The sequence below is a fragment of the Sturnira hondurensis genome, unplaced genomic scaffold, assembly GCF_014824575.4.
Source record: "Sturnira hondurensis isolate 20B ecotype Veracruz unplaced genomic scaffold, ASM1482457v3 Scaffold0018728, whole genome shotgun sequence".
Classification (NCBI taxonomy): Eukaryota; Metazoa; Chordata; class Mammalia; order Chiroptera; family Phyllostomidae; genus Sturnira; species Sturnira hondurensis.
In genome coordinates, this window is record NW_028091359.1 from 17,033,559 (window position 1) to 17,061,336 (window position 27,778).

Sequence of the window (27,778 nt, forward strand, 5' to 3'; positions counted from 1 at the left end):
TTCGGTGGTCGTGGGGTCCTTCCTGTGTGAGACACTCTCCCAGGCACCCTGGATACACTGTCTCATCTTTGGGACAACTGTGAAATGTCACCAGTTGGCTGGTTCAAAGAGATGGAACATCTTGCCCAAGGTCACACAGCCAGGATGTAAATTCGAACCTGGGGCTCTTAGACCTCCAAGCCTTTTGATGACTCCACCTTGCTGCTAGCCTGGGTGACCTGAAGAGAAAACAAGATTAAACCTGAATTCTCCCTGCTGGTCTGGGTGACAGTCTAGGGTGTGTGTAAGGATAGGTCTGTTTCTCTCTCTCTCTCTTCCCACCCCTGGGGAGAAGGAACAGCCTGATAAAAAACATGTTCAATTATGCAAAATGGTTCAGGAATAGGGCAGTCTGGTTAATAGTTATCGTATTTCTCATGAATGAATTACCATTTTTAAAGGAACCAGAATAGCACAAAACACATTTAATACAAACTAGACTGAACATAAATGAGTCTTACTCTGATGGGCCAAAGGCACTTAAGGACTCTGGGGTGTCTCGGGGACAAAATTATAAAGCCCAATGATGACTATGCAACATAGGAAAAATTGGGGGTTATTTTAGCTTTAGGGTAGTTTGAATTCTAAATTAGTGGGAGCCTGGTTTTATTTATTTATTTTTTTAGACAGAATTTCTGGGCATCCGATGCTGAGGTCTGCTGTTAGGCAAAGGAAGGACTGGTTTTGTGGAGAGACGGTGAGGTTATTTTACGGGCAGAGGTTGGTGAGGCAGACACCAGGGCTGATACCCAGATGCAGACTGGGCACTGCTGGAGAGCCTGGGATGCACCTTTCCATTCTCCCACCTCTTCCAGAGTGGGGCTGCAGCCCCCGCTCCCCCATTCCTGTGCCAGCCAGGCAGACCCCTGGACAAGAGACAGCCTGGTTTCAACGCTGTTCCATCTGATTGCTGGGCAGGGACAGAGGCAGTGGGCAGCGGGTAACTCTGTGCCTCTCTTCCCTGCTCTGTGGAGCCACAGGATCCCCTTGCTCCTGCCTTGGGTGCCTTTTGGCCAGTCTCGTGGCTGTACCACCACAGGTGTTGGAGAGCCAGTGCCCTGCCCCCCCAGGGCAAGGGTCAGGGCTGGCAATTTGAACATTTTAACAAAACTGTTTAAAAAGCTTTCCTCCCCACAAGCCACTGTCTCCTGCTCAGCGCTGTCACAAACAATTTGGTATATAAGCTAATTCCTGCTGGGTGAGCCCAGGGTGGCAGTCCCCTCCCCTTGCCTCAGCTACGGATGGGATGCGTTCGTGTTGTGAATTTTCGCTGGTCCCCATCACCAGATGGGAAGCTGAGCCTCCGCTCTGCCCTCACCCCCACTCCTGGCAGTTTATTCATCCCAAGCCAGTCCATGCTGAGTCCAACTAGGTCCTCCCTCCCCTGCTCTTGTCTTGCTGGCTCTGCATTGGCTGGCTAGCTCCTGGCTGAGGGCCCACTCGCCCTGCAGTGAATACGATCCTCCTCGGAGGTGGTGGTGTGTAGGGTTTCAGGACTGCTCCTGTTTTCCTGGTGGACACGAGGGACTGTGCTGGTGGCTGGGGGAAGAAACAGCTTTATGCGTTTTTGTTGTTGGCTGGGGACTCCAGGGTGAAGATGGACTGAGGGTCCTGGAGTCCGAAGCCCACCAGTGTCAGTCAGTATGGAACGGACTGGCTAGGCCCAGGGCTCCCTCTTCAGGTAGGGGTGCAGTGCTCAGAGGGGCCTGGCCCTCTCTGCTCTCCTAACCTCCCCCCATTGGTCTAGGAACTGACTTCCTGTGCTGGGGCAGCAGGGCCCTCAGCAGGGCTGCGGAGGGGAAGGCTGAGGTGGTAGACACATATCATTATTCCTGTCCTTTCTCACTGTGGAGCTGACACGGCTCCCTAGTGCCACTGAGATGCTTCCTGCTCTTTCCAGAGCACCTGCAACCACCTGCCACATGGGGGAAGCGACAGAGCAGTGCTGAGACCACGGGCTTGATTTCCGAGCAGCTCAGCACCCAAGGAATCAGTGTGGGCCATGAGCTTGGTCTGGGTTCAAGTTCTGTCTTCCCCATCCCATCCCCCTCTAATCTCATCCCATCACCCATCTCCAAACAGCTTTGGGTATCCTTCACTTCTGCTTGCTCCATTCTTTATAACATAACCAATCCCTTCGGTATAAAAGCAGTGTACTTGTCAGCTGCTCCACTGCACAAGCCCACAAGCATGCGACAGGTGTGTGTTAGTTCATGCATCTAGGAAACAAACGCCTGTGCCCCAGGGGGCTGCGCTCTGGGGTCATACCTCCTGGGAAGCAGCAAGCTTGCCCTGGGCGGGTACCATGCCAGAAACAGCTTCACATAACCAGGGTGATCCAAATGTCACCACCCACCAGGGAAACTGGTAACAATGGGATTCGAATGAGTCAGTCTCTGCCTTCCTTCCGAGGTGGGGGTGTGGGCAGAAAGGGCCTAACCGCTGGATCTCCCTCCCCACAGGGAGCTAAGGCAGGGGGAGGCAGAAAAGCCAGGATGGGGCTGTCACTCAGCAGCTGCTAATTTCTATTAACACTTTACAAGATGAGTACAGATGAGGTGACACCCCTGTGTGGGCTTCGGGTGGGAGGGGTGGGGAGAGCAGGGGCATCTCCAGGCCTGGGGTAGGGTACAGTACGGCAGGGGTGGGAGCCCTGGGAACCTGCACCCCTAGGCTTGAGATCCACGCCAGAGAGGAAGGTGGCATTGCAGGGCAGGGGATAGCAGAGCAAAAGACCCCATGGTAGCTGGTAGCCACAGATGCACCAGCCTGCACCCTTTCTTGGGCCCAGCCTATTGGGGCCACAGACAAGAGCTCCTATATGGGTGCCACCAGGCACAGGCAGTAAACATTTTGTTCATGTGCTCTGCCTTGGGCTGTACCGAGCAGTGGTTAGGGACCTACTGAACAGCCTACACTCAGATTCTGGCAGTATTGCTTCCTAGCTGTGTGAGCTTGGCGAGTGACTCAACTTCCCTGAGTCTCAGCCTCCTCTTCTATAAAATGGTGCTAATCAGACCTTTGTTATGGGGTTAACGTGAGAATTACATGAGTGAAGTTGTGGCAGTAAGTAGGAGGGTGCCTGGCCCGGGGTGGAATCCATGAGTGGGAGCTGTGACTGACATCATCCGCAAGTTCAGCTGACTGGGCTCAGGGCTCTGCACGACTAACCAGCTTAGCCGGCCTCTGCTCTCCGAGGCGGCCAGGATGCTCTCCAAGGCCAGGCCCACCCAAGAGAAATGCAGAAGGGGCCTAGGGGGTGGCAGGAGAGGAGGAGCACGTTAGTTCACACTGAGTGGCACACGCCATGCTGCACTGCACGCCAGGCGCCACCTACTGCTCTAGTCGCTCTCGGGTCGGTACAGGTACCGCATCATCAGGCTGTCCACCTCTTTCTTACGCTTCTTCTCCTCCTTCCGAGATGGCCTGCGCGCCTGCCCGGCCTCCTCATTCTCCACAGCCGGGCCCTTCTTCACGCTGGAGCGGCTATGGCCTGAGGCGGTGGAGCCACTGGAGGTTGACGAGGAGGATTCAGACTCCGTCTCTGTTCTCTTTCTTCTCGATCTGGACTTCTTCTTGCCCTTTCGAGAGCGCCCCTTCTTCCGTCGCTTGTGCTCCGAGGGTTCTTCGGAGCTGGAGCTGGAGCTGGAGCTGGAGCTGCTCCTCTTCTTGCTGCGGCTCTTGCGGCCGCTGCGGGCCCGGGACCGAGAGACGTCGGCGGCAGAGGCCGAGCGCCGGATGCTGGCGGCCCGTCCGGGGGCGTCGAGCTGGGCGCTGCGGGAGCTCTGGATGCTCGTCCGGTCGTCCTCCTCGGAGCCGGGCTCCAGGCTGCTCCGCTGGAACGGGACGGGTTTGTAGCTCAGAACCTCATTGATGGCAGCCTCCAGGTCTGGGTCCAGGTAGGAGCGCCGGCCGACGGGGCGGACGCCGGGGCCGAGGGGCTCTTCCGCGGCGGAGGCCGGGCCGCGTGGCTGGGGCGGCACCGACAGACTGCGGGCCAGCGACGGGTGGCTGGCCTGGGAGTGGGCCTGGCTCAGGGCCACGCTGGCTGCATCGTCCCACTCCTCCAGGCAGCCCCGGCCCAGGGACAGGCGGGAGTCAGGGCTCCCCCGGCCGCGGCTGTAGGCCCGGCTCAGGGAAGGGCTCAGGGTCGACGGGCTGTCAAGCCTCGAGGTGCTGCGGCGGGAGCTTGGCGAGCCCGACAGGGAGAAGCTCAGGGAGGACCGGGCCCGGTCTTCGCCGGAGCCACGCGTGGCCGAGGAGGCCCGGCTGACAGGTGCAGAGACGGCCGAGGCCCGGTCAAAGTCTGAACCCCATCGCTTCTCCAGGCCCCGGCTGGCGCGGCTCCCGAGCTCGGAGAAGATGGAGCCACATTCGTCTGGCTCCTCGGGCTTCCTGCCCTGGCCTCGTTCCTCCCTGGGGCTCGGGCGGGCCTTCCGCGGGGGCCTCTCGGGGGAGGCGGCCCGCTCGCTCAGGGTGGTGAAGAGGGAATCCGCATCCCCTGTGCCTCCGATGGAGTCCTTCAGGGTGAGCCTCTTCCGATAGCTCAGCGAGCTCAGTGCGGAGGCTGGCCTCTCCTCCACCCCCTTGCCCTCCTTGCCCTCCTTGCCCTCCTTGCCCTCCTTGCCGAGGGTGCTGAGGGCCGTTCTGAGGGAGCAGGTGAGACGGAGGGAGAAAGAACCAAGAGCGGATCAGGGGAAGCAGAAGGAGAATGAGAGAGAGAAAGAAAGGAAGAGGCATTAAACCTAGAGAATAAAGACAGGGGGAGGGAGGAGAAAAGAGGAGGAGGAGAAATCGGCAGCAGCCCTGGCAAAGTGGCGGTGAGAGCGTCGGAGGAAATGAAGCAAAATAATTTGCGTCAGTGAAAATAGCTTCATGGAGAATGTCATGTAAATTAGACTATTGTTCTATTTCATCACTTTTCCCCCTCTAAAACGTTTAGTTCAATTTATTTCATTGTCAACTACCTGGAGCCTTGTGCCATGCCGCGGTGAACGGCAGTGGGGCGGAGAAGGCAGTATTATCTGCAATAACAAAATGTTGTTCCGCTGAATAAATTAAACCAATTAGAGGGGGCCACTGGGTGCTTGTGGTGAGGGGCTGGCCTTGGGAGGGGGTCTCAGGGGAGTCGGGGGAGAAAAGGGATCACTTTTTCTGCCCAGCCTGAATGCCGTCTCTGGGAGGGGGTGGGGAAGGGTGTGCATGGGGGATGAGAGGGCTCTGAGTTGGGGAGAAGGGGGCGGGGGAATGGCAGCAGGGAAGTGGACAAGGAAGGGTGGGAGCAGAGGGCTGCTGTCCCTGCTGCGGAGCTGGCTGGTCATGCTGGCTGGTGGATGAGGGAGGAGGAAGGTAGAGCTCTGGATTCCGGAGGTAGCTATTTGATCAGAAGACGGTAAATGGGCCAGGAAACAGGGGAGCAAGCCCTCTCCCCCTCCACCATGGGTGTGAGCAAGAAGCTTGGGGTGGAGTCAGTGAAGAGATTAGAGGAAGGAGAGACAGAGGGCAATGTGTCTGCAGCTGTGACAGGGGAGTCAGAACCAGCACCTTCTCTGCAGCCATTCCTGTTAAGATCTCTTAGAGTCCAAACAATTGGGTAGTTCGGTCAACATTTATGGAAGGAATAAGTGGGGGAGGAAGTTAAACCCACACCAAACCAAAGCCCTGAGCCTGGTAGGAAAGTACTGCCCCAGTAATAAGGGCACCACAGACCTTGACCAAGAAGAAACCGATCATGTGTGCTCATCCCACATGCCGGGCACACTCAGGGCCCCTCACACGGATGCCACGCAAGAGAGGCAGATGGCGGGAGGCCTACCCTCTTTGGGGTAAAGGCAGACTGTGCATCCATGCCTGGGGCATGAGCTGACTTCCTTCCAGCTCAAGGCCACATGCTTACCTGGAACTCTTCAGGCTGCCATCATCAGAAGCTGCCTTGGAAGGCCCCTTGTTTTTCGACAACCAGGACTTGACCCCGTCGACCCGGTCCTCCAGCTCCGAGTCCACATCTGAGTCCCCCTCGCTACAGGATGAGGAGAAGGGTGGGCAAGGCTGGGGGAAGGGCGATCATCTGCTGCCCAGCACAGAGTGCTGAAGAGGCAGCAGATGTGTTTTGGGCTGGGGCGGGATGCAGAGTGGCATGCGTGTCGATCAATGAGTTAGGGGGAACAGAGGGGTTAGCTAGAGCACACCATTCAGAAGAACCCTGTCCCCACTCAGCAGGCCACACTGTGTGACAGCCACCAAGAACACCCTGAGGAGCATGGGGTGGGGGCACCTCCCATTCCACTTTGTGTGAGAGGCTGCTGTTCGGCAAACCAACCCAAAGAGATTGATAAGGAGACCATTCATTCGTCAATTAGCTCTTGGTTAAAAAAAGGAGTCCTAGGCCCTTCAGCTACTGCCTGGGGCCTATCTGTTGTTTCTCCTCTGCCCGCTCCCCAACACGTGGCTGTAGCTGCTGTAATTTCCTTCCCTGCAAGAGCAGGGCTGCTTGCATAGGGCAGAAAAGAGAAGGGATTTGCTATGACTCTTAAGTTAGCTTGAACCTGGAGTCTCCTGAGCTGATGGCCATGCTACCCTGGGCCCTCGAGGCCATGTCCCAGACCCATCTTGTGACTACTTTGGCTCTTGAGAAACAGGAAGGAAAAAGAGCAGACAGTAGAGTTTTCTAGGGAGCTGGCAATAACTTCAGAATTTGAATTGCACCCTGGAGATCAATTCAGGCCCAGAAAGTCCCAAACAAGGGCTCTGACTCTCTAAGTCTCCTCTTCTGTCCTCTGGAAGCCTCCAGTGCATCTTTTGGCCAACCTGGACTGAGCCCTGTCTAGCTACAGGAAAGCCCAGAGTCAAACCCCTGTAAAGCAGTGAGGCCTTGGAGACAGCTTCGGGGTAAGAATGCTCTTGGAATCCTGCAAAATGTCTGCTCACCACGTTCCTCTGCTACAGATGTGCTCGGATTTCTCCTTGATATAAGTTTCCTCTCATCTGTGTCAACAGGAGCAACCCTGTGCCTGAATTATGTTCTTGAATAAATAGCCACACAGGCCTGTGTGTGTGCGCATGCGTGTGTACACACACACATGAAACCCCAGGGTCTGTTCTGGAGACTGTGAGAGAGAGAGAGCATGGCTCGTGGTATGGGGAATAAAAGGCATATTTTATGGGCCTCTGTCAAATACAGAATTATAACAAAGACGAGGCTGGCTGATGCCCCGGGTAAATAGGAGTTTAGCAGACAGCCCCAAAACCGCTAATGCGAGCCCTGTGCCCAACTAAGCCCCGCAGATTTACTATGGTGCAAGGGCCCCATGGAATGCCAATACCACCTGATTTATACATACACGCAAAAAACCTCCTTCTCCGGCTTCAGAGACTATAATTTATCACCGCCGTTCATAACCATATTGATTGCCTTTAGAAAGGCAAAATCTATGTCTACGTGTTAAAAGCATTTCTGTATAAATCTCCCTTAATACCGCGCTGTTTACTGCTTTCATTAAGGTTATGGCAATAACAACTGTATCTCTAAGTAAATCGAAACATTATTTTTCTGCCCGCCTTAGCACGCTCGCTCAATAACTTGGAGCTGAGGCCCAGAGCTGCCGAGGAAGGAGCCACGTCGCCTCTTTGTCATCAGCAGGAGCCCAGCTTGGACTGCACAGCCTTGTGCGCCTGCGTGAGTGCACGCTGGGGTGTGTGTGTGTACACACCCGTGTGTTGTGCCTGGCAGTGATTTAGAATATGATCTTAAATGCGCATTTTATCAGTCCTTAAAGCTGCTACAGCCCCAGGACAGTGGGACCGGAGCACACGGGGGACAGACAGCCATGGGCCCAGAAGACGAATTTTCCTCCTTATGTTCAGAGCAATGAACAGGTTGAGAAGCTGGCCTGCCTGCCCTCGCCTTCCCTTTAGTTTCGAACATATAGATGATGTTTGGGTTCTTCTCCTTAAATAACCAAGCCCGTAAACAAACTCCAGGGGCAGGTAGGCTCAGGGGGCAGTTGAAATTTTAAATGGTTGGAATTAAACCTCGTGTCAAATACAATTTATGTCCAGGCTCATGTGCTATTAGTTAACTGGGAGCCGAATCGCGAGGGAACAAACAAACGGAGACAGAACGGCGGGGGATATTAATTGTGTGTGACAACCGGGCTCCAGCGGCCCTCTATCACTGTTACACACTATTACATTTATCATTAGCTCTCACAGAGTCCTTTGCACTGCTGCCAGCCCATCCTGGCCAGGGCAGGAGGCCTGCCAGGCAAGAGAGAGTGGGGGGAGGGGAACCCAATGCCATGCTAAAAAGCAACTTCCCTGAAACATTCCTATTGAACCTGACAGAGGATCACCCGGGTCCACCCGAAGGCCTGCACATCTGCATCTGCTGTCCGGCTCCCACCCAGACAGAAGGAAACGAGAAGAGGGGTGGATTTGCTGGGCTTCCCGCCACCTGACAGACAGCACCAGCACAAGGCTCTGGGGGCCTTGTTCCTCTACCCACGGTGCCCGCAGGGAGCAAAGTAAACACATCTGGCTGCATTCCCCTCCCCAGCCACAGCAGAGCAGCCCGTGATTAGCTGCCTGAGTGCTTTCTCCAAACAAGTGATTGCTAGAGGCCCCTTGCTTCCTACCCTTGTCTCCCAAAAGAAGGTGGCAGACCTTTCAAAATGAAACATACCCACTTCTTTCAGGTAGCTCGGGCTCCAGAGGATCCCAAGGATCTGGACAAATTCACCCCAAACAGGCGTTTCCCCAGAGCAATAGGCTGGAGAGGTCAGCCACACTTGGTTTCTGAGGGAGGAGAGGGCGGGGGCCCACGAAGGCAGACTGTGGGTACTACAGACTGAGAGTGAGTTCTCCTTGCTCACAGAACCCCTGTCCTGCCCGCCAGCCCAAGCCTTCCTGGGGGAGTGCACCTGTGGCCTGCCCGCTAGCTCTGAGGCAGGGCCCCACCTGTTGCCCTGCCCTCCCTCAGGACAGAGTCAGCAGTGTTAGCGTGAGAGCCTAGTTCAGAGGAGATGTGAGAGGCTGCGTGTCCCCATGCGCCATGCATCCGGCCAGTGCGAGGCCACTGTTAGGGCGGTTAGACACCACACGAGGCGAGGCAGAGAGCGCATGCGCTCCAGTCCTCACGGTTTATTTTTTCTTTTCTGATACTTTGTCACCATGTCCTGCAAACTGGAAACAGAAAGAAAGTGGTGGGCAGGGGGACCAGAAAAAGACAGAGAAATCAACAGGCAAATGAAAGAGGACCCCTTGGCTGAGGACCCCTCTTTCCTCAGTAAGAGACGGCTCTGGCTGACTGAGAGCAAATGGCAGGATGAGTTAGAGTGCTGTCTTCAGAGAGGTCTGGGCTGCCCCTGGCAACTTTCCCCTGACCCAAAGGAGCAGGCTCTCTGGACTTGCCTGTGGCATGGGGCCCTGGGCTCACGCAGGACCCGGAGCAGCTCTGGGGAGTCTGCTCAGGGCAGTGCTGGGAGCTCCTCCAGGGCCTGACCCCCACCACGCCTCTGCCTGCCAGGCTGCCTGCCTTGTGACTCCCTCCTTAGCCTGAGACTACAGATCACTCTCTCTCCTGAACCATTCCTTGGGTGGGTTTTATGAGAGAGAGTCTCTGGCGTGTAACAAGGCACCTCAGCCCTTAAATCTCCACTGTCTCCAGAGTAGGGCAGGCGCCACAGGAAATGCAGCTAAATGGGGGAATAACTCATCTCGAAGAGGCAGAGCTGGACAGCCAGGTCTGGGGCAGGCCTGGGCAGGGAGGACCAGGAGGAGGAGGGGCGGAGCCTCACCCAGGCAGCGCCTGGCCTGCCCTCAGCTGCGGAGGGGACAGGTCCATGCCAGGGTTTGACAGCAAGAGGAGGGAGGCTGGTGGCTCGATGACAGGGAGACAGAGGTTGCAGCTATTCTTCCCGGTGGCCTGGGCCACAGTCCTGTCAAGAGGGCCCCTGTGCTGTCTGCCCCAGCCCTAGAGTCCCCTCTTACCTGTTGATAAGGTCCTCATTCTCATCGCTCTCCATCTCATCCTCAATGGCGGCCTGCAGGTCCCCGATGCGCTTAAAGGCCAGCTTCAGGTCGGCCTGCAGGCTCTGGTTGGCGGCCTCCAGACTCTCCAGATCCATTTCCTGGGTGGGGCGGGGGGGGGGGGGGGGGGGGNATTTCCTGGGTGGGGTGGGGGGGGGAGTCCAGGTCACAGGTGGGCTAGTCTCCCATCTAGCTGCCCCTGAGAAAGCCTACTTCTGGGCTCTACCAGCCAGGCAGGAGCTACAAGAGTGCAAGCCTGCAGAGCTTTATTATTATTATCATTATTATTATTATTACTACTACTACTATTATTATTATTACTCTGGTGTTGCTGGGCTTTTGGGCCTGGTCTCGCCTGATGAAGATTCCAAGATAACCCTTGGCCCCTGGCCTGCCCCCAGGGCTTCCTGGACTATCTTCTCTCCTCCAATTCTCTAAATCACGGTTTCTTTGTGGCCCACTTCCCACCAGCCCAGGGGTCAGGTGTGTGCTTAACAGCTACTCAAAGGGCTGCCAGCTTGGGGCCCCAGGGTGGGGTGCATTACCAGTTCGTGCTTCTTTCGGCTTGCCTCAGCCTCCTTCCTGGCCAGCTCGCTCATCTCCTCCTTGGTGTCCCGGAGCTGCCGCTGCAGCCTCTTGTTCTGCTCTTTCTCCCGGTTCTCAGCTGCTGTGCGCTGATCCCGCTCCTCAGTCAGCTTCTCCATGTTCTCCTTGAGCCGGCTGGCCAGGCTCTGGACAGGGAGGTGGGAAGAGGGGCCCATCAGCCAGGCAGAGAGAGAGCTGGGGCAGAACTCTGGAGTCAAGAGGCCTGGGGTCCAGCTCTGGCTCCATCATGCACTGGTAGGTGGGGATGAAACTAAAGCCCTCTGAGGCAGCTTCCTTTGCCTTTCTGCAAAATGGGAGAATGACACCTCGTCCCCCGAGGGTCTTTTTTTTAAAGGTAGTTTTACATTTTATTATTTATTAAAAGATTTTATTTATTTATTTATTTATCTGTAGAGGGGAAGGAGAGAGGGCGAGAAACATCAATGTATGGTTGCCTTTTGTGCGTCCCCTGCTGGGAACTGACCTGCAGGGAACCGGCCTGCAACCCAGGCATGTGCCCTGACTGGGAATCGAACCAAGATCCTCTGGTTTGCAGGCCTGTGCTCAATCCACTAAGCTAAACAGCCAGAGCCTCTGAGGGTCTTTTAAGGACCGAATCAAGTATGCTATGTGAAGGTGCCCTGGAATATGGAGGGTGCTAGTGTTGGCATTGTAACTAGCGACATCTGGCCACAGTCTGGGGCTGTCCACATTGACATTGTGTGTGGGGCCTCCACAAGCACAGGCTTCCCTCAGACACCCTGAACCCAGCAGCTCCTGAGAGCTGGATCCTGAGCTCAAAGGTAAATGGCTTTATTGAGAGTTCCCAGGTGAGGAGAAGACTAAAGAGCCATCGGATTCCTAGCACAGAGCCAACCATCTAAGCCTGATGAATCTCTCTTCCCCCAGAAACTTGAACACATTGTTTCCTGCTGGGCCACAGGGTGCTGAGCAAGAAATGACCTGGAGAGTGGGGCGGAGTGAGGGGGAAGGACTCTGTTTCCGCCCTAACTGCTCCCGGGGTCTCCACCTCTCAGCACCCCTCCATCTCCGTGTCTCTACAATCACAGGGCTAGACCACATGATCTTTAGGGGCCACTTGGGTTCAATATTCTGTGAGCAGAAGGGACAATGAAAGAGAGAGATGACGAGAGGGACTGGGACCCACGAGAAAAAACAGACAAGTAAAGCAGGTCTATCTTATGTCCAGCAGACAAATGGCCTCTTTTGCCCCTTGAAAGTGCTGTGACCTCCCTCAGCCCTTCCTGTATGTAAAATGGGGATCAAACTATCACCAAGGTAGAACATGAACTATTATTAACTTCTGCTTCTCTCTAGCTCTCCTGAAGACTGTGACCCCATCTTGGGAGGTTCAGCCATATTCTCTTCCTAGGGCAAGGGTATTAATGCCCTCAAGTGACCACGGCCAGCTCCACAGTCCCCTGCTTCCACCCCTACCCTAGTGCCTGCTCTGTCGATGAGGGGTTGATGCAAGGTGGCTGGAATGTTCTCTCCTGGAGAACTGTTGGTGCTCAGATGCACGTCCACAAGCTTGAGGAGGAGGAGGACTTAAAAATTAGGGCGAGAGGGGAGGAAGCCCCGAGAGAGAATGCTGCCTCTTTCGTCCCGTCTGCTCTGCCAGGAAGGGAGGACGCTAGAGCACGTGGGCTTCAGGACGCAGAACAGGAAGGACCGAATTTGAAGCTCAGAGACTACAGCTGAGAGGAAGGAGAGATAAAATGAGAAGAGGTGAGCAGAAAAAGGAGAAGGGTTGAAGGGAAGAGACTGAACAGTAGAGGGAGAGGAGGAATGGCGAGGATGGAGGTAGGAAGAAACAGGGAGAAGGTAAGAAAGGAGAATAAGATTCGGGAGAGGAAAAATGCAAAGAGAAGAAAGAATGGGGCAAAAATGGAGAAAAAATGATGACAGACGGTAACAAAGAGATGAGAAGGGTGGAAAGAAGTGAGGAAAAAAGGGGACAGAAAAGGGAAGGGAGAGAAAGAGACAGCAGCGAGATGAGAGAACAGACTTCAGCCTCATAGGAGTGGCGCCATTCACTGCATATTTATGACCCTGCCAGAGAGCGAGTGAGGCGGGCCTGCGGGGGGAGCTCATGGTGGAGGAAAATATGAAGACGAAAAGCTAAGCTGCTCTGGTCCCTTGGCAGAAAGTAAGCACGGAGACAGAATGTAAAGCAGGCAGGCTCTGTGGTGCCCACAGAACAGGCCAGGCGGGCAGGGGAGAAGGCCCCGCCCCGTCAGCTGGCCTGGCAGCTTGGCAGAGGCCTCTGAGGGGCATCCGCAGCCTGCCTAGCCCTGCTCAGCATGTGTGGCTCTAGCTGCTAAGGCAGCTCTGCCCTGGTCACTGTGGACCAGGAGAAGAGTGCACCCACCTCCAGCCGCTTCACTTGAGTCCTTTCAAACTCCAGGCGTGTCTCCAGCTCTCGGATCTTAGCTTCCTGCCTGCTCACCAAGGACTTGTCCACCATGGACTGTTCTAGGAACTCCACTTGGCTCTGGAGGGCTTGTAGCTGGGGGTGGAAGCAGGAAGAGAGGAAAGAACTGAGCGCAGAAGAGGGCAGAGTCTGGGGCTGGAAAGATCACCATGGTGACCAGAAGGCTGAGGGAGGGAGGGAGGGATGCACAGGGGAGGAGGAAGAATGGGGCTGCGAGCCAGAGGCATTCCCCACCTGGCCCAGTGCTGGCACAGATTTAGCCCTTTGGAGGGAAAGGAGAAAGCTAAGGACCAGAGAGGGAACAGAAATGTGAAATGAGGCAGCTGAAGCCAAAATGTCTGCTATGGTGACATGGCTTCAAGCCTAGCTCTCTGCACTTGACGCTGCTCTGTGGATTACTGACGGCAGAGAGAGGGGCTTGCTATGCTGCGAGCCTGGGGTTTCATCCCCGCGCATGGTGATCCTGACACCCTCTCTCTACCAAGGGAGACCCTGGTTCCCACCTTCTCCTGGAGCTCTTGCTTCTCCTTGTTGGCTTCTTCTAGCTGAGCTTGGAGGTCATTCATCTGAGCCAGGTCCCGGGAGGCCTGGGAAAGGAGTGAGTGCTGAAGCAGGATCCCCCCTAAACCTCAAATCCACCCCCCTCCACCCTACCCTGAGAGCCAGGAGCCACAGGCACTGACACCTCTCCAAAGAAGTGGCTGCTGTGCTGGGGACCCCTGGGGAGGACGAGAGGGCAGTGTCTGTGGCACAGGGCGTGGCGGGCACTCCTGGGCAGGGTACCTGTGCCACAGCTGCCTTGTGCTTCTTCATCAACTCATTCATGTCCTCCTGATCCTCCTCTAGCCGGTTCTGGATCTCGTTCTTCTCACGTTGAAGGCGGCTCAGCTGCTCCTCCAGCTGGACAGAAATAAAGAGAGATCAGAGGGCCTCAGGCCTGGCGTGAGCCAGAACCCTCCCCATGTCACCTCTAACAGGAGGGGGCATGATGAGGTCAGGTCCACCTGCTACAGTGGGTTCCAGGACCAGTGCCTCAGGGGAGCTGCCTGTCCTGCTCTGGGCCAGGGAGCTGAGGGAAGGGCCGTCTCTGCAGCACAGGCAGACCCTGGGCTAAATGACAGCTCCTTTCTAGCAGCTCTTTGGAGGCTAATGAAAAGGCAGTAGAGGTCTGCCCAGAACAAGCGACCCATCATCCTGGCACCAGCCGTCTAGGCCCTAACCTTCACGCCCTCAGCCCCCTTCAGGAAGGACCCCTCAAATCTGTGAAGCTCTTTTGGCATGGGGTCTGGCTTCCCCGGGGACTGCCTGCTCCCCAGCCGGCCATCCACACGCCACAGCCAGTCCACTCCTGGGGGGAGGGGAAGAGACAGCCAACAGCAGCTTCAGGAAATGAATGAATCTATTAGCCTGTAATTCCAAACCAAAATGACTGCGTTGGCTCCTTCTCTGCCCCATCCATCTTGTTACTGGGCTGTGGGGAGCTGGGGAAGCCTCTGCCAAGAAATTTATTAACTCAGATTTAAATAAAATGGTAATTTTATAACAGCCTTTTTTAACACAATTAAGGAATTTGAATTACTCACCTGAAAACTGCTGAGGAGCACAAATGTCAGGGGGATAAATCAAGCCTGCGGGACTGATGTCAGTAGCCGGGTGGCTAGCTACGGGGTCGTGGAGCCCCGAGCCAAGCCCCGCCTCCTCTCCTGCCCCATTCCCTGCCTGAGAGGGTACTGGTGCCCAGTAATGAATCCTCAGCCAGCTACAGCTATGGCTACTGGGCCGTGGGAGAGGTGGGCAATTAAAAGGGAGGCAGTAAATGAGAGTGCTAATTAGCTGCCGCTTGGGCTTGTCAGTGGGCAGGCCAGGGGAAGGGGAGGGGAAACAAGCCATCCCATCCCCTTATCGGTGCTTTTTCTAATCTCTAGGCACCTGCTTATGTCCCTCAGCCCCATTAGATGCCTTTATTTATGGTGTTGGGGCCTGTGGCCAAGCTCCCACAGGCAGGTGGTTAAACAGGGAGATGGGCCCTCACTGGCTCCCTCTTCCACCGCAACCCCTCCCCGGGCCTCTGCCAGTAGTGGGAGGGACAGAGGAGGGAGGCCTGCTCTCCCTGCAGAAAACTCTGGTGCCAAGGGACCTGGCTGGGAAGGGGTCCCTGTTTGGAGTGAAGGCAGCCACTGTCACAGCCATATTTTCCCTTAGCCCGGCCCTGAACAGCGGGTGCCTCACCGCTGTCTTGGCTTTGGCGATGTCATCAATCTGCAGGTGCAGGTCTTCGATCTCCACCTCCATTGCTTTGCGTGCTTTTACGGCTGCTGCACAGGTGAACTCTGACTCCTCCAGCTGGACACAGAGCCACCCCACCCCAGGGAGAGACGTCAGATACTCCCTGGGGGCAGGAAGGCTGCCCAGGTGCTCTCCCTCTCCTCCTCACCCACCCACAGCACCCCAGGGCCCACCCACAGCACCCCAGGGCTAGACACATCACGCAGAGGCTTTGGGGTCTGTGGTTGCTACAAGAGCCTTCTCCCTGCTTCCTTGTCACCCCCTTTGCAAGGACTCAAGAACCACTGGGAGGGACAAGAAGGTGAGAAAAGAAACTGAAAAAATAAGCTCAGTTGCCCTGGGAGCTGACCCTTTCCTCTCTGCAGATACCTGGTTCTTCAGCTGCGCGATCTCCCTCTTGCTGGGTGCATTGTTCTTCAGGTGGTCCAGCATGATCTGGGCATCTGCTAGCAGGGCCTTGGTGCGCTTGAGGTCCTTCCGGAGCCGCTTCTCTGACTCAAAGTCCCGCTGGCTCACCTGGGTGGACGCCAGAAGTTGGGGCTCTGGGCTTCCCCACAGGGCCTCCTCCTCTCTTCCCCAAGCTCAGGCCTCCCCCTGCTCTCACTCTCAGAGTCTCCCTAACGAGCGACGGCAGTAGAAGTGACAGGATCACACCAGCCAATGGGAAAAGCCTGGGTATACAATGTGTGGTTATCACCCAATTCCACGAGTGATGACAGTGGGCTCCACAGAGCCCAGCACCCTCCACCCCCTGCATGTTCCCAGCGTTCCACACCTAAGAGTCCTATCCTTAAGCCGGGATGGGGCAGGCAGCTGGCCAGGCCCCTGCCTGCAGTCTCCACTCACCTGGTCACTGAGGGTGGTGAGCTTGCTTTCCAGTTCCCGCTTCTCTCGCAGCACCTTCTGCTTGTCCTCATATTCTTCCTCAAGCTGCACTTCCATCTGTTTCAACTGCAGAACCATGGGGAGAGAGCCCCATGAGTCCCTCCAGTGACCAGAGCAAGCTGGTCCCCTTCCCTTCTGAATCTCCCCACCCCAGGGAAAACAGTGGGGCAAGGCTGAGCACGGGTGACCCCAAAGGGACCAGACCCTGAATTTGAACTTCTTAGGGTTTCAAAGCAGCCTGGGAGGGACAGGAGAGATGGCAGGACGTGCAAGTGACCCCAAGCCCTCGTTCCAGAGTGGGCAGACCCCATGGACCCCAGCTAGCTGACTGCACGGGGTGACACATGGCGGGCTGCCGGTTGGCACAGAAAGCAGAGAGCATTGGTCCCGTAAGAGCCTGAGTTCCTCTGTAGTCCCTGAGAGCACACATCCCACCTAATGCCAGGAGCAGAGACTCCTGGTCCAGGATGGCAATGAAAGGTGGCGTGGCTGAGGCAGGGAAATAGAGACCCCCTTACTTTAAAGCAGCCACGGGGACCTGGCATTTACACCGGAAAGGTAAGTGCCCGTCACCTTACCTTCTTCTGACATGATTGCCGGGCCTCCTCTACCTCCTCGTCCCGACTTTCCATCTCCTTAGAATGGGTCTGTCTCATCCGCTCCATCTCCATCTCGAGCCGCAGCTTGGCCTGGCGGTGGGTGGGAGTAGAGACTGGGTTCCTCTCGCAGCGGCGCTCTGGCCCCCGCCCCTGCACTCTGATGGGCGGCTCTCTCCAGACTCAGGAACCGGGAGCGCCTCTGCCAGTAGTTCCCTCTGCTTCCGCCTTGATCCTGTGGCAGTGGGCTTTTCTGGAGAAGCTGAACTTCCTATTAGGTGTCTGTCTAGCACAGGCCCAAGAAGGCTGCTGGGGGTGGGGACAACCCTGTAGCTTTTCCATTTGGCTTCTGGGCTGTAGCTCCCTGACCTGACGCAGTGGCTCAGTGGCAGCCAGGGTGGGCTCATGGCCTTTGGCTGCCGTGCATGGTGAGCCCCTTACCACTGGAGCTCAGTCAAGGTTTGTTCTTGTGGAAAGCACCAGGGTAGCTTAATTGTCTTCACACTGAGGCTGGCAGAGATCAGGTGCTCACTCAACATTTTGTAAATAAGGGAACAAATGAATGAGCAATTGACTGAATTTGAGATCTTGCCCTCCTCTGGCCCCTGCCCCAGGCAAGCTGTGGGGAGAGTGGTGCCCCCCTTAGCCAAGCCCTCCAGCACCTGTTCCAGCATTTGGATGGTCCCCGCCTGCTCATCTAACTCCTCTTCCTGATCCTTGACCTTGGCCTCCAGGTCCCGGAGCTGTTTCTTGACCTTGGCCAGAGAGGCTTCATCCTTGGACTCTTGGGAGGAAATGTCCTGGAGCTCAGCCTCCAGTGAGATGACTTTCTGGGTGAATCCTGTAATGTCCATGTCTTTCTCCTGAAGCAAAAGAGAAGGTGAGGCTGGCCCTGGCCTGTGAAGGGGACTGGGTGTGGATGGTGGACAGCCCCACACACCTCTAGTTGCTGTTTCAGGCTGAAAGCCTCGGCGAGGAGCATGTCCTTCTCTCGCTGCAGCTTCTCCCGCTGCAGCTTCTCCCGCTGGGCCTCTTCGTGCGCCTGTGAGAGCTCGCTGTCAAACCTGTGGAGGAGCATGGCCAGCATGACTCCATCAGACAAGGGCAGAATCTGGGTCTCTAGCACCCAGAGGCTGCCAGGAAACGATGCCACAGATGCGGCTGGTATACAGGCAGATGGGGCACTCAGGCAGCCTGAACTATGGCTGGGGTGAGGCGACATTCGGGGGTGATAGGTCAAGTCATTGAGGCCCTGCTCAGTAACCTAGTCTGGGATGGGGCACATTTCACTGAGCGGGTCCAAGGAGCCCTTTCAGCAGGTGGGCCCAAGAGGACCCATAGACCACTTCCGGAGAGGAGATGAACATCTTCTGCTCGGGTGTTCGGTCTCGGCCTTTTTCACTTCGTTTCAAGAAAGAGGGCCCAGGGTGAGTGCAGAGGGGGCATCAGGTGGGTAGAAATGGACATCCTGCCTCGTCTAACTTCCCACAGTTCATTGTGGCTCCTGCCCCCACCTCTCAGCACTAGCCTTCGGCCAGGACCCCTGCCCCTGCAGTACCCATGTGTCCACTAGGATACCCCACACTGGGCTGGAAGCCAGCTGCCCCACTGTGCCCGCTGGCTCTGTGCTTCAACAGGCCAGGGCCCAGTGCACAGGTGGGGGCCTCTTTCTTTACTCCTCCACTTCCCAGCCTTCCCTTTCCTACCCAGTGACTTTAAGTAAGGGGCAAATTGCTGAAATTCCTTTTAACACCTTCCCTGAATAGCTCATCAGGTTCCTGAAGAAAACTAAACAGCTTCCCCTACCCCAATCCCATATCAAAAAAAGGTAAGAAAACCCTGGGCAGCTGAAACCTAATAAGTTGCCCAGTGGGGAGTGCGGCAAGATAGTAACTAGGCCAAGCTGGTGCATCATCAGGGTGCTCAGAAAGGGGTTCCTGCTATGGGTGCCCGTCTCTAGGTAAAGGGGAGGGTGGGGGTAAAGATAAGGACTAGGGAAGCAGACAGTCATGGTGCCAGGAGAAAGAAATGTAAGACCTCATTTCCTCTCCCTTTCTGCAAAGCATCAGCCCAACCCAGGAGGCTGAGGGTAACCTGGGGTCACTGTAAGGACGGGCTTTGCTGTTCTCACCTCCAGGGTTGTGGGCAAGGGGCTGCCCCTGAGAACCCCAGCCCTGCACAGGAGAGCTGGGTGCTGTTCCCACTCCCTGGGGCACCCTGCTGTTTCAGGGTGCGTGGGCTCCTCAGTGTTGCTAATAAAGGCCTCCCAATCCTGTCCCCAGCCAGGGAAATTAATTTAGATTGGATTTGCTCCTGTGAGGCCCCCCCTTGTGTCATTACCATAATGAGATGGAAGTGGCACGGTAGTTTAACGACATTTGTCAGGAGAGGGTGTTTGTGCAGCTGAGGTGAGGGGGAGCTGGGGAGCTGGGGAGCTGGATGAGCACGAGGGGCAGGGCCACGGTGCAAGGGCTCCTGCACGGGGCCTGGTTGGTGCCCATCCTTCCTGGGCCCAGGCAGGGTGACGGGAATTCTGAGGGGGAGCATACCTGAGGGCAGAGGCCTGAGCAGGCCGTCAGTGGGGGTGGGGTCTGAGTGCTCCTCAGAGGTTGGGAGTAAGGCCCATTCGAATTCTAGGAGGTGTGACCATGCAGGCAAAGCCTCTGGCCAAATTCAGGTCCTCCCTTCTTCCTCCCTGGACGGGGAGGCAGGGAGCCCTGTCTGGGGCTGCTCTAGGAGGCCCCCTGCACCCAGGGCAGGGGGCCCACCCACCTCCTCTGCTTCTTTTCCAGCTCATGGTTGCGGACCTGCTGGCCCTCCAGGTGCAGTTTGGTGTCCTGCAGCTCAGCCGTCAGCCGCTGGCACTTCTTCTTGAGCTGCTGCAGAGCCCGCTGGCTCTCATCACTATCTGCCTGCAGGTCCCCGAGCTAGGGGTCGAGATGGGGTGTGGGGTTATCAACCATTGAGAGGCCCAGAAGCATTGGCGGAGAAGGTGAGGAGAAGGAGATGGGTAAGAGTGAGGAGGAAATCCAGAGATGAGAGATGAGTCAGGGACGTTCAGAAAACTAAGACACCCTAACAACGGTTTGGCCTTGGGCATCCCCCGTGTGGACAGGCAAACAGGCCAATCCTCCCCTATTGTTCCCAGGGCCTGCCTGCCTCTGGCCATTCACTAGGTCTGTATGTGGCTCCGAGCCTCTTCCTGTCGTCACCCCCCACCCCCCCTGCTCAGCACAGGCCTCCACTGCTCCTGGCAGACTCACCCGCCTCTCCAGCTGCCTCTTGTTCTGCTGCTCCACCTCCAGCTTGTCCTCAAATTCCTGCTGGAGCCGCTTCTTGGTGAAGTCCACCTCCCGCACAGCTCGCTCATACTTCAGGCGCCACTCACCACCTGAGGGGTTGGGGGCAGACAGGGAGGACTGAGCTTCTGAGAGTCCTCAAGAAAGGGCAGAGGGAAGGAAGGGTGGGGCAGGGAGAGGCAGCAGGTGGAGTCAGTCACAGGGACTCAGAAAGGTCTCTGGAATGATGGCTTCCTCCTGAGGTGGAAGGAGCCAATAGCTGAGAAAAGTCTAGAGAGGGGGAGGTGGCTACATGCTGTCTTCTTCCCAGGAACTGCTAGACCACGGCCCTCAACCACTGCCATTATCAGGGTTCTTATACCCCTCCACAATACTCCCCTGCATCTGACCCCTCTACTTTCCATTTATTTCACTGTAGCCTCATAGTAGACTTACACAAAGGAGACAGGCCTGAACAAGGGGTGTGGTTACCCAAGGGGGGGCCTCAGAGCATGCCGCTCAGGCCACTACTGAGTCCCTCCAGCCCCAGACCCACCGGCATCATCATCATCCACTTCTCCGTTGATCTCAGCTGCCCGGATGAGACGGGCCTCCATCACCTCCACTTCCATCACCTCCATCTGCTTCTTCAGTGCATCATACTGGGTCTGCAGGAGAGGGGTTAGGAGGTGTGCCACTCCACCCCGTCACTCAGCACCCCCCACACCCCTGAGCCCCAGAGACCACGGTCACATGCTTACCCAGGGCAGACAGGGGTGCTGGACAAGTGGCGAAGAAGCCACCTGTCCTTGGGGGAGCAGATGGCACTACAGTGTGGCGGCCGCTAGCATGGCTGCCTTTACCCCAGCCCTGCCCTCACCTGCAGCTCCTTCATCTCCTTCTCGGCTCGGAGCCTCTCTGCAGTCTCCGCGTCCAGCAGCTGGGAGGCGGACTCTCCCGTGTTACGCTCATCTGTCAGCTCCGATGTCAGCTCCGAGATCTGGTGTGGGGGGAGGGAGATGCCACCAGTTGAAATGCCTGCTTCACTCAGCAGGAACGCCTCGGGGGTTGGGGGGGGCCCTAGGCCCAGCCTCCCTGTGGAGGTGGGTCAGTCTGTCCGGTGCTGGGAGTCACTCACCCGGGTCTCCAGCCGGTCACTGCTGAGCCGCAGCTCATTCCGCTCCTTCTCCACCTTCTCAAGCTTGCTCCGCAGCTGCTGGATCTCCTCCTAGGGTGCAGTAAGGAGGGCGAAGTGAGCCAGAGGCTCTGTGAGAGGTTGGGGCCCAGGATCTGCACCCTCAGGCTAATAAAGCTGGTAAACCCCGGGCCAGAACACCAGGAAACAGGAATCCACTGTCCTCCAGGGGCTCCTATTCCTAGACCCTTCTCCACGTGCTGAGGATGCCCAAGATTTTATCCTATGAGGCGCCCCCCCCAGGGGGGGCTTGGCCAGCACCCCAGAGGGATGCCTTCTATTTGATAGGCGTAGTCCAAGGACACCAGCTCTCTGGACTAAACAAAGAAACACTTGGGAGCCCAAGAAAAGCTGGTAGGACTCTTGCCCACGTGGACGGACCAGTCTTCTTCCTCCCAGTCACCTGGCCCTCCTGGGGCTGGTACGTACGTCTTTGTTCCGGATCTGCTCCTCGGACAGCTGCACCTCAATGAGGGGTCGCACCGTGGTAAAGAGCTTCCACCAGGGCCAGTCCTTCACCCCTTTGTTCTTCTTGATGTTCTTCTGCACACAGCGAATGGCCAGGTCCTGGATCTAAATTGGGGTCGGGGTGGTGCACAGTGGGGCTCTCAGTCCCAGGCCTTCCCACTGTGCTGTTCCTCGGGCCTCCTGACCCAGAGTCAAACACCCCCAATGCCACCCTTTGCCCCCAGCCTCCCTCTGCTCCTCGGAAAGTGGGCGACAGAGAGCACGGCCCTGGGAGCACTGCACTGGGCACTGACCACGCTGCCATCATTAGGAATAATTCCGCCTGCTTTATTTGCTGCCTGATTATTTCCGGCACCCTGGCCTGGATATGCTATAAAACCTAATCTTGCTGAAACACAAGAGGCGGCGGTGCTGCCTGTTTTATGGACTTGCTAATAAGAAAAGGAGTCGCTGACACAGCTCCTTAATCTTCATGGAGCAGCCTACGATCCACAGCCCACCCTCGTCTGGGCCCTGATCCCCCACCCACCCCAACCCTTGGACCAGGCCACACGGTCCCATCGCTGGACACGCCTGCGCTCTCACTGGGGCAGCGGGGCTGCCCATTCCCCAGCCTGGCCCAGGGCATGGTGGCCTTGGGAGGTCCCTATCTCTTCTCCCCCAGAGAATAACTCACAGCCCCAAGACCAGCTTCCTGCCCCTACATGTTCCCTGGAGCCCCTCACCCCAGCCCAGGAACTCAGCCTAGGCTGGGAAGTGGGATGGGGATGTCCCTGGAGTACCTTTTTCTTCTTGAATTGCTGGCGGGCCAGGTAGCCCCTGCAGGCCGCCTGGAACAGGGTTAGGTTCCTGCTGGTTTGCTCATCCCGTTGCTCCTCCAGCCGCGCCAATGTGCCTGCCCGGAAGAACACCTGCGGAGAAGCAGGCCGGGTGAAGGCAGGACACTGAGTGGGGCAGCCTGGCCGAGGACACCAGAAGCAGGCCCAGGAAACCGGCAGGCCCTTGGCCTGGGAAGAGCCTGAAAATCCAAACGTCCAAGACAGGAAGGAAGCAGCAAGAACAGGCCCCAGGAAGGCTGAAGGAGTGGGGCCAGCTGGGGACTGGGAAGGTTTTGGAGGGAGAGGAGTAGCTGGGAAATCTAACTTCAAAGGGAGAGGAAAGGAGGAAAGTCAAAGGAAGTAATGGGGATAAGAAGGCAGTGAAGCACCATTGCTCAAACGGGGAGAGGACATCCCTCTGCCACAACAAAAGTGGCTTCTTCCCCCAGGACTGCCCCCGACACTGCCCACGCCCCCTGTGCCCACCGCCAGCCCAGCCACGTGCTCCAGCTGCCTTTGGCATCCAGCTGCCCGAGATCAGGTGACGTGGAGGGTGGTACAGGTATGTGAGAAGAAAAAGGTCCAGGAAGCGGTGTACAGAGAAAGGGGGTGGGGAAGGGGTAGGGAGCCCCCTCCGTGAACCCTCTCAGCTCAGTTTCATTTCAGACATCTCCTCCTTCATGTGCCAACACCCTACCCCACCCACACACCCAGGTTTCATTTCAAGAAGAAGCCAGTGTGGTGGGCGGAGGTTGGCCTAGTCAAGGGACCTGCCCTACAGGTTTGGGGGCTAGAGGGCAGATGTGAGAGGAACCAGCTGGGCGCCCCCACACCCAGCCTATCTTCCCACTCTCCGGTGCTCTGAGCTGGAGCCGAGTAAGTTCTTCTACGAAGAGAGGAAGGAGGAGGGAAAATAGGTGGACAAGGCTCTGGTCTCCTTAGAGAGGGCAAGGGGACACCTAGATATACACCCGCCTCTGCCTTGCTCAGAACATGAAATCTTCCCTTTTGTGGGGCAAAGAGAAGAGGTGAACTCCAAGGGAAACACTCAAAACCATTAGCTACAGTATCTCCAGGCCTCCCTTCAGGGGAGACGTGGGGGATGGGCCTACACTTTCTGCTGAGAAAGCTTTGCCTCTGGCAGCTCTGAGGAAACCTAGTCCCCGCAGGCTGGCCTGGGAGAAAGGCAGCTCGGTCTTCGGTAACGCGTTCCCGCCTCCCGCACTGGAGGCTGAGTGCCAGGATCTCCCACGGGCCCTGTGTCCTGCCTGAGCCTTGATTTCCCACAATGTGTGAGGCTGTGTTTCCGCCAGGGGCTAGGGACTACCCACGTCCCCTGTGCTGGCTGTCAGCAGGCACGGTCATCTGACTAGGGCAGAAGCATGAGGTGCCAGGTGGGGCCAGATAATGGCCCAGAAACACCCGAGGAGAAAAGGGATGGTCCAGAGGCCAGGGGGCAGCGAGCCTCACTCCTGTCTTGAGTAGCTATATATTTGTGGGGTTGGGAGTCCTCCTGAGGATTAGGGGAAGGCTCAGGGCCATCTCCTCCCCAACATGCCCATCCACATGCATTTTACAAACATAGCAGGAGGCTCTCATATCCCCAAACTCCTTACCTAAACCCTCAAGGTCCTTGGGCTCAGATTGAGACCCCCCTCCCTTTGAAGTGATGGCATAAACAGGGAATCCTTGCTCACTGTCCAGTGCCAACCACAGCCTAGAGGTCCCGACACTTCTCTCCCAGACCAGATGTGAGCGAACATCCACCTGTGCCCTAACTCTGCGTGGAGCAGGGCAGGGCCCTGGCACTCGACTGCTGCAGCCAGGTGCGGGAATGACGCAGGGGGACTGAGACGGCAGCCAGGAAGAGGACCAGCCCGTACAGGCCCTCTCCTGCCCAAGACATGACTCGGAGGAGGTGCCACCCCAGTGCCAGCCAGTAGCAGCTCAGCCTGCCGGAGGGACAGGAGCCCACCCAGGAGGGACGGAGAGGCTGAAATGAAACCTTTGACTGCAGGTGTCCCGGGGAAGAAGCTGAGCCGGCAGCCCTCTGAGCTTGGAGACAGTTGGGGAAATGGGGAGAGAGAGAGGAGGTGAGCCAGATAGCAGAAACCAAAGCCAGAAAATGACATGGAAAGAGAGTGGGATGCAGAAGACACAGAGACCAAGGGAAGAAAAAGAATAATAGAGACTATCAGGGATTGCCAGGGCCGAAAGGACCAGGGACAATCAGGGACAGCAGAGACAAAGATACAGTGAGGAGATGGGAAAGGACTCCCAGCGAGGAAAGGGGCAGGAAAAACAAATAACGTAACTTAGAGTGCAGAACAGAGAGAGGAGTGGACAAGCAATACTTAAGCCTTTTTTTTGAGCATCCTCTCCCCCCTCCTCCCACCCACAAGGCCCTGGGACCTGAAGTTCTTCCTTGCCTGCTGACAAATGGACAGGTCCAGAACCTTCTGTCTGGCTCCCAACTGCTCCCCCTTCCCCTGCAGCCCTCGGAGCACATACGTGGATGCTGCTGGTCAAGCCTCCTGGTCTCAGGAGAGAGGGGTGTGCCGGGCTGCCTGGCCCGTGAGAAGAATGCTCGGTTGACCCTCCTGCGTGGAGCGGTGCGGCAGACTGGCACCCAGGCCGGGCGTGCCTGCCTTTTATGCACCGCGTTCCATTCAGATGAGGAATTCGGCCTGTGGGCAGGTGGCGGCAGCACGGCCTCGCCATGTCCTCCTTGCCCTTCTGGGACCCTGGCCGCCCAGGACAACTGGCCAAAGGGGGGGTCAGCCCCATGGGGCACTCTGCCTGCTGCCCTCCTGATCCTTCCAGCTGTCCTCTCTTCTGCCTCCCCCACTCCCCACGNAGACTGGCACCCAGGCCGGGCGTGCCTGCCTTTTATGCACCGCGTTCCATTCAGATGAGGAATTCGGCCTGTGGGCAGGTGGCGGCAGCACGGCCTCGCCATGTCCTCCTTGCCCTTCTGGGACCCTGGCCGCCCAGGACAACTGGCCAAAGGGGGGTCAGCCCCATGGGGCACTCTGCTTGCTGCCCTCCTGATCCTTCCAGCTGTCCTCTCTTCTGCCTCCCCCACTCCCCACGCCAGGACCCAGGCCAAGTCTAGGGCCACCTTCCAACCCACTCCCTCCTGACATCACAAGGTGTTCGTGGCACTGAACAAGCCAGTTATTCAGAGGGAGGGAAAAATCAAGTCTGCTGCAGCTGGAATATCTAAAATTCCTGGCCCCTGGCCCTAATGAGGACAGCTTGAGAGGAAGGACAGCCCCAGAGCGGCTGGAAGGGGACTGGTGGGGGCAAGACTCAGCAGAGGCACCAGGAGACTCCTGAAGTCGGACTGGGCGGGAGGGCAGGGCCAGCCATGTGGACGGAGGTGACCGGGGCGTGAGGCCCGACCGCCTCCCCGCGGGGACGACTCACCCGGCTCAGGCCCAGGCAGCAGCTGCTCTTCTCCAGGTCCAAGGACTCCAGCAGCTCCTCCACCGCCTGCAGGCAGAGGCCTCTGTCAGGGAGCCCACCCGGACGCCCCATCTCCACACGGGCTCCGCCCAGTCCCTTAGCCGTCCCCGTCCTCTCCTCCGTGCACAGCCCCTCATTTGTGCACGGAGCACCTTCGGTGGGCTTCCGCGGGGTCTGGCACTGTGCTCGAGTTTGAGGGTCTCAGAGTGACCACAACAGGGGTAAGCTTCCTTTTGGGTGCTGTGAGGCAAGTGAATAATTAGTCAAGCACATAGACGAGGAGGCATCTAAATCAGCCACGGGACCTGGAGGAGGTGTTGACTGTGCTTCGGCTTTGGACACCAGTAAGAATTAGCCAGACGAAGTAGGAGGGAGGGCATGTCTGGCACGGGGACTAGCATGAGTGAAGGCATGAAGCACAAGGCAACATGGAATGCACGAGGAAGGTAACAGGCATAACTTGGAGTGAAGTGGGGGCAGTTTAGGTGCAATTAGGGGGGATTAGTTGGGCAGTAGCCAAGGTACTGGGAATCTGTGTGACCTGAGCCCCTGGAGGGTGTTCTCAGTTGGGGACTCAATCAGATTTGCATTCTACAGAGATATCGTTGGTGGAAGGGCAGAGGCTGAATGGAAACCCCCCTTAGGCAGCAACTGTGTTAATCCACAGGACAGAAGGCCAGAGCCTGACCCAAAAGGAAGAGAGGAGGAGGATGTTAAGGAGAGAGAGCCTTGCCAGGTATGAAGGAGGGGCAGGTGAGAGGAAGGAGTCTCAGGGCACACTGAGATTTCTGACTTATGCAATGACACAGATAATGGTGCCATTCTCTGAAGTAGAGAACACAAGAGAAAGAGTAAGTTTGAGAGGAGATATAACCAGCTTGGGTTGAACATGCTGAGTTTGAGGTGCTATGAGGTATACCAGCAGAGAAGTCCAGAAATAAACGGGATAAAAACGCATGTCTGGAGTTCAGGAGAGAGGCCTGGGCTAGAACTATTGATCTGGGAGTCATCAATATGTATGCAGTAATTGAAGTGATGGGTGTCAGTGAAGTTATCCTGGAAGATGGTGTAGAATAGGAAACACATTTGCCTAAGGAGAGAGTCTTAAAGAAGAGAAAGACCTTTATTTCAGGGGCAAGTAGGAGAAGTGAAGCTCGGAAGTTCTGAGAAAGCAAGCACAGAGAGACACGGGGAAACCCAGGGGTGGCAGCAGATAAACTGAGCAGGGAATGTTTCAAAAAGGACAGAGTTGTCAACAGAGTCATGTGTTGTGAAGAAGCCCAGGAAAGTGCCCTTTAGCTCTGGCAACATGAAGTGCTGGCAGAGACAAGACCAATCCAGAGGGGCTGTGGTGGAGGAATGAATGGTAGTGGGGGTGGGGGGAGCAAGAGAAGAGTAAGTGTGGAAGGTACAGGGCCGGCAAGAGACAGACAACAGTCCAGCATGAGAGGGTTAATGGAAGGCTCTCTTCCAAGAGCAGTGTCTGTAGGATGTTTCTGCACCGAGAGAAAAGAGTCTACAGAGGAGAGGCCGAAGGAAGAGGAGAGCAGAGTTACCACCAATGGAGCAGGTCTCTAGGAAGACCAAAGGGAATGGGGTCCAAAGCACAGGAGGAAGGGACTGGACGGGGGGAGGGACACTTCTCCCACCCAGACAGGAGGAAGGAGGCGCCTGAAGAG

At 56.7% G+C, this 27,778-nt stretch overlaps 1 protein-coding gene across 18 annotated transcripts in view; it reads right to left on the minus strand.

The window, feature by feature from the left end:
• The window catches only part of MYO18A (myosin XVIIIA), a 94,666-nt gene that overhangs the window by 2,507 nt on the left and 64,381 nt on the right, over window positions 1-27,778 (minus strand). For 11 of the 18 annotated variants that reach the window (XM_037070120.1, XM_037070128.1, XM_037070123.1 and 8 more), the window contains 22 exons: window positions 26,061-26,126; window positions 22,596-22,724; window positions 21,775-21,918; window positions 21,289-21,378; window positions 21,031-21,150; window positions 20,707-20,818; window positions 20,136-20,263; window positions 19,645-19,799; window positions 17,813-17,936; window positions 17,535-17,735; window positions 16,855-16,965; window positions 16,238-16,342; window positions 15,761-15,907; window positions 15,335-15,448; window positions 13,889-14,005; window positions 13,609-13,692; window positions 13,043-13,180; window positions 10,611-10,796; window positions 10,027-10,166; window positions 9,175-9,219; window positions 5,936-6,058; window positions 3,377-4,686 (listed from right to left, as the gene is read on the minus strand). In XM_037070120.1, coding sequence (XP_036926015.1) covers window positions 3,381-4,686; window positions 5,936-6,058; window positions 9,175-9,219; window positions 10,027-10,166; window positions 10,611-10,796; window positions 13,043-13,180; window positions 13,609-13,692; window positions 13,889-14,005; window positions 15,335-15,448; window positions 15,761-15,907; window positions 16,238-16,342; window positions 16,855-16,965; window positions 17,535-17,735; window positions 17,813-17,936; window positions 19,645-19,799; window positions 20,136-20,263; window positions 20,707-20,818; window positions 21,031-21,150; window positions 21,289-21,378; window positions 21,775-21,918; window positions 22,596-22,724; window positions 26,061-26,126 — 3,885 coding nt within the window. In that variant the 3' untranslated portion in view covers window positions 3,377-3,380. The remainder of the gene's footprint in view (window positions 1-3,376; window positions 4,687-5,935; window positions 6,059-9,174; window positions 9,220-10,026; window positions 10,167-10,610; window positions 10,797-13,042; window positions 13,181-13,608; window positions 13,693-13,888; window positions 14,006-15,334; window positions 15,449-15,760; window positions 15,908-16,237; window positions 16,343-16,854; window positions 16,966-17,534; window positions 17,736-17,812; window positions 17,937-19,644; window positions 19,800-20,135; window positions 20,264-20,706; window positions 20,819-21,030; window positions 21,151-21,288; window positions 21,379-21,774; window positions 21,919-22,595; window positions 22,725-26,060; window positions 26,127-27,778) is intronic. The other 7 variants (XM_037070135.1, XM_037070133.1, XM_037070132.1 and 4 more) reach the window with 3 other exon arrangements.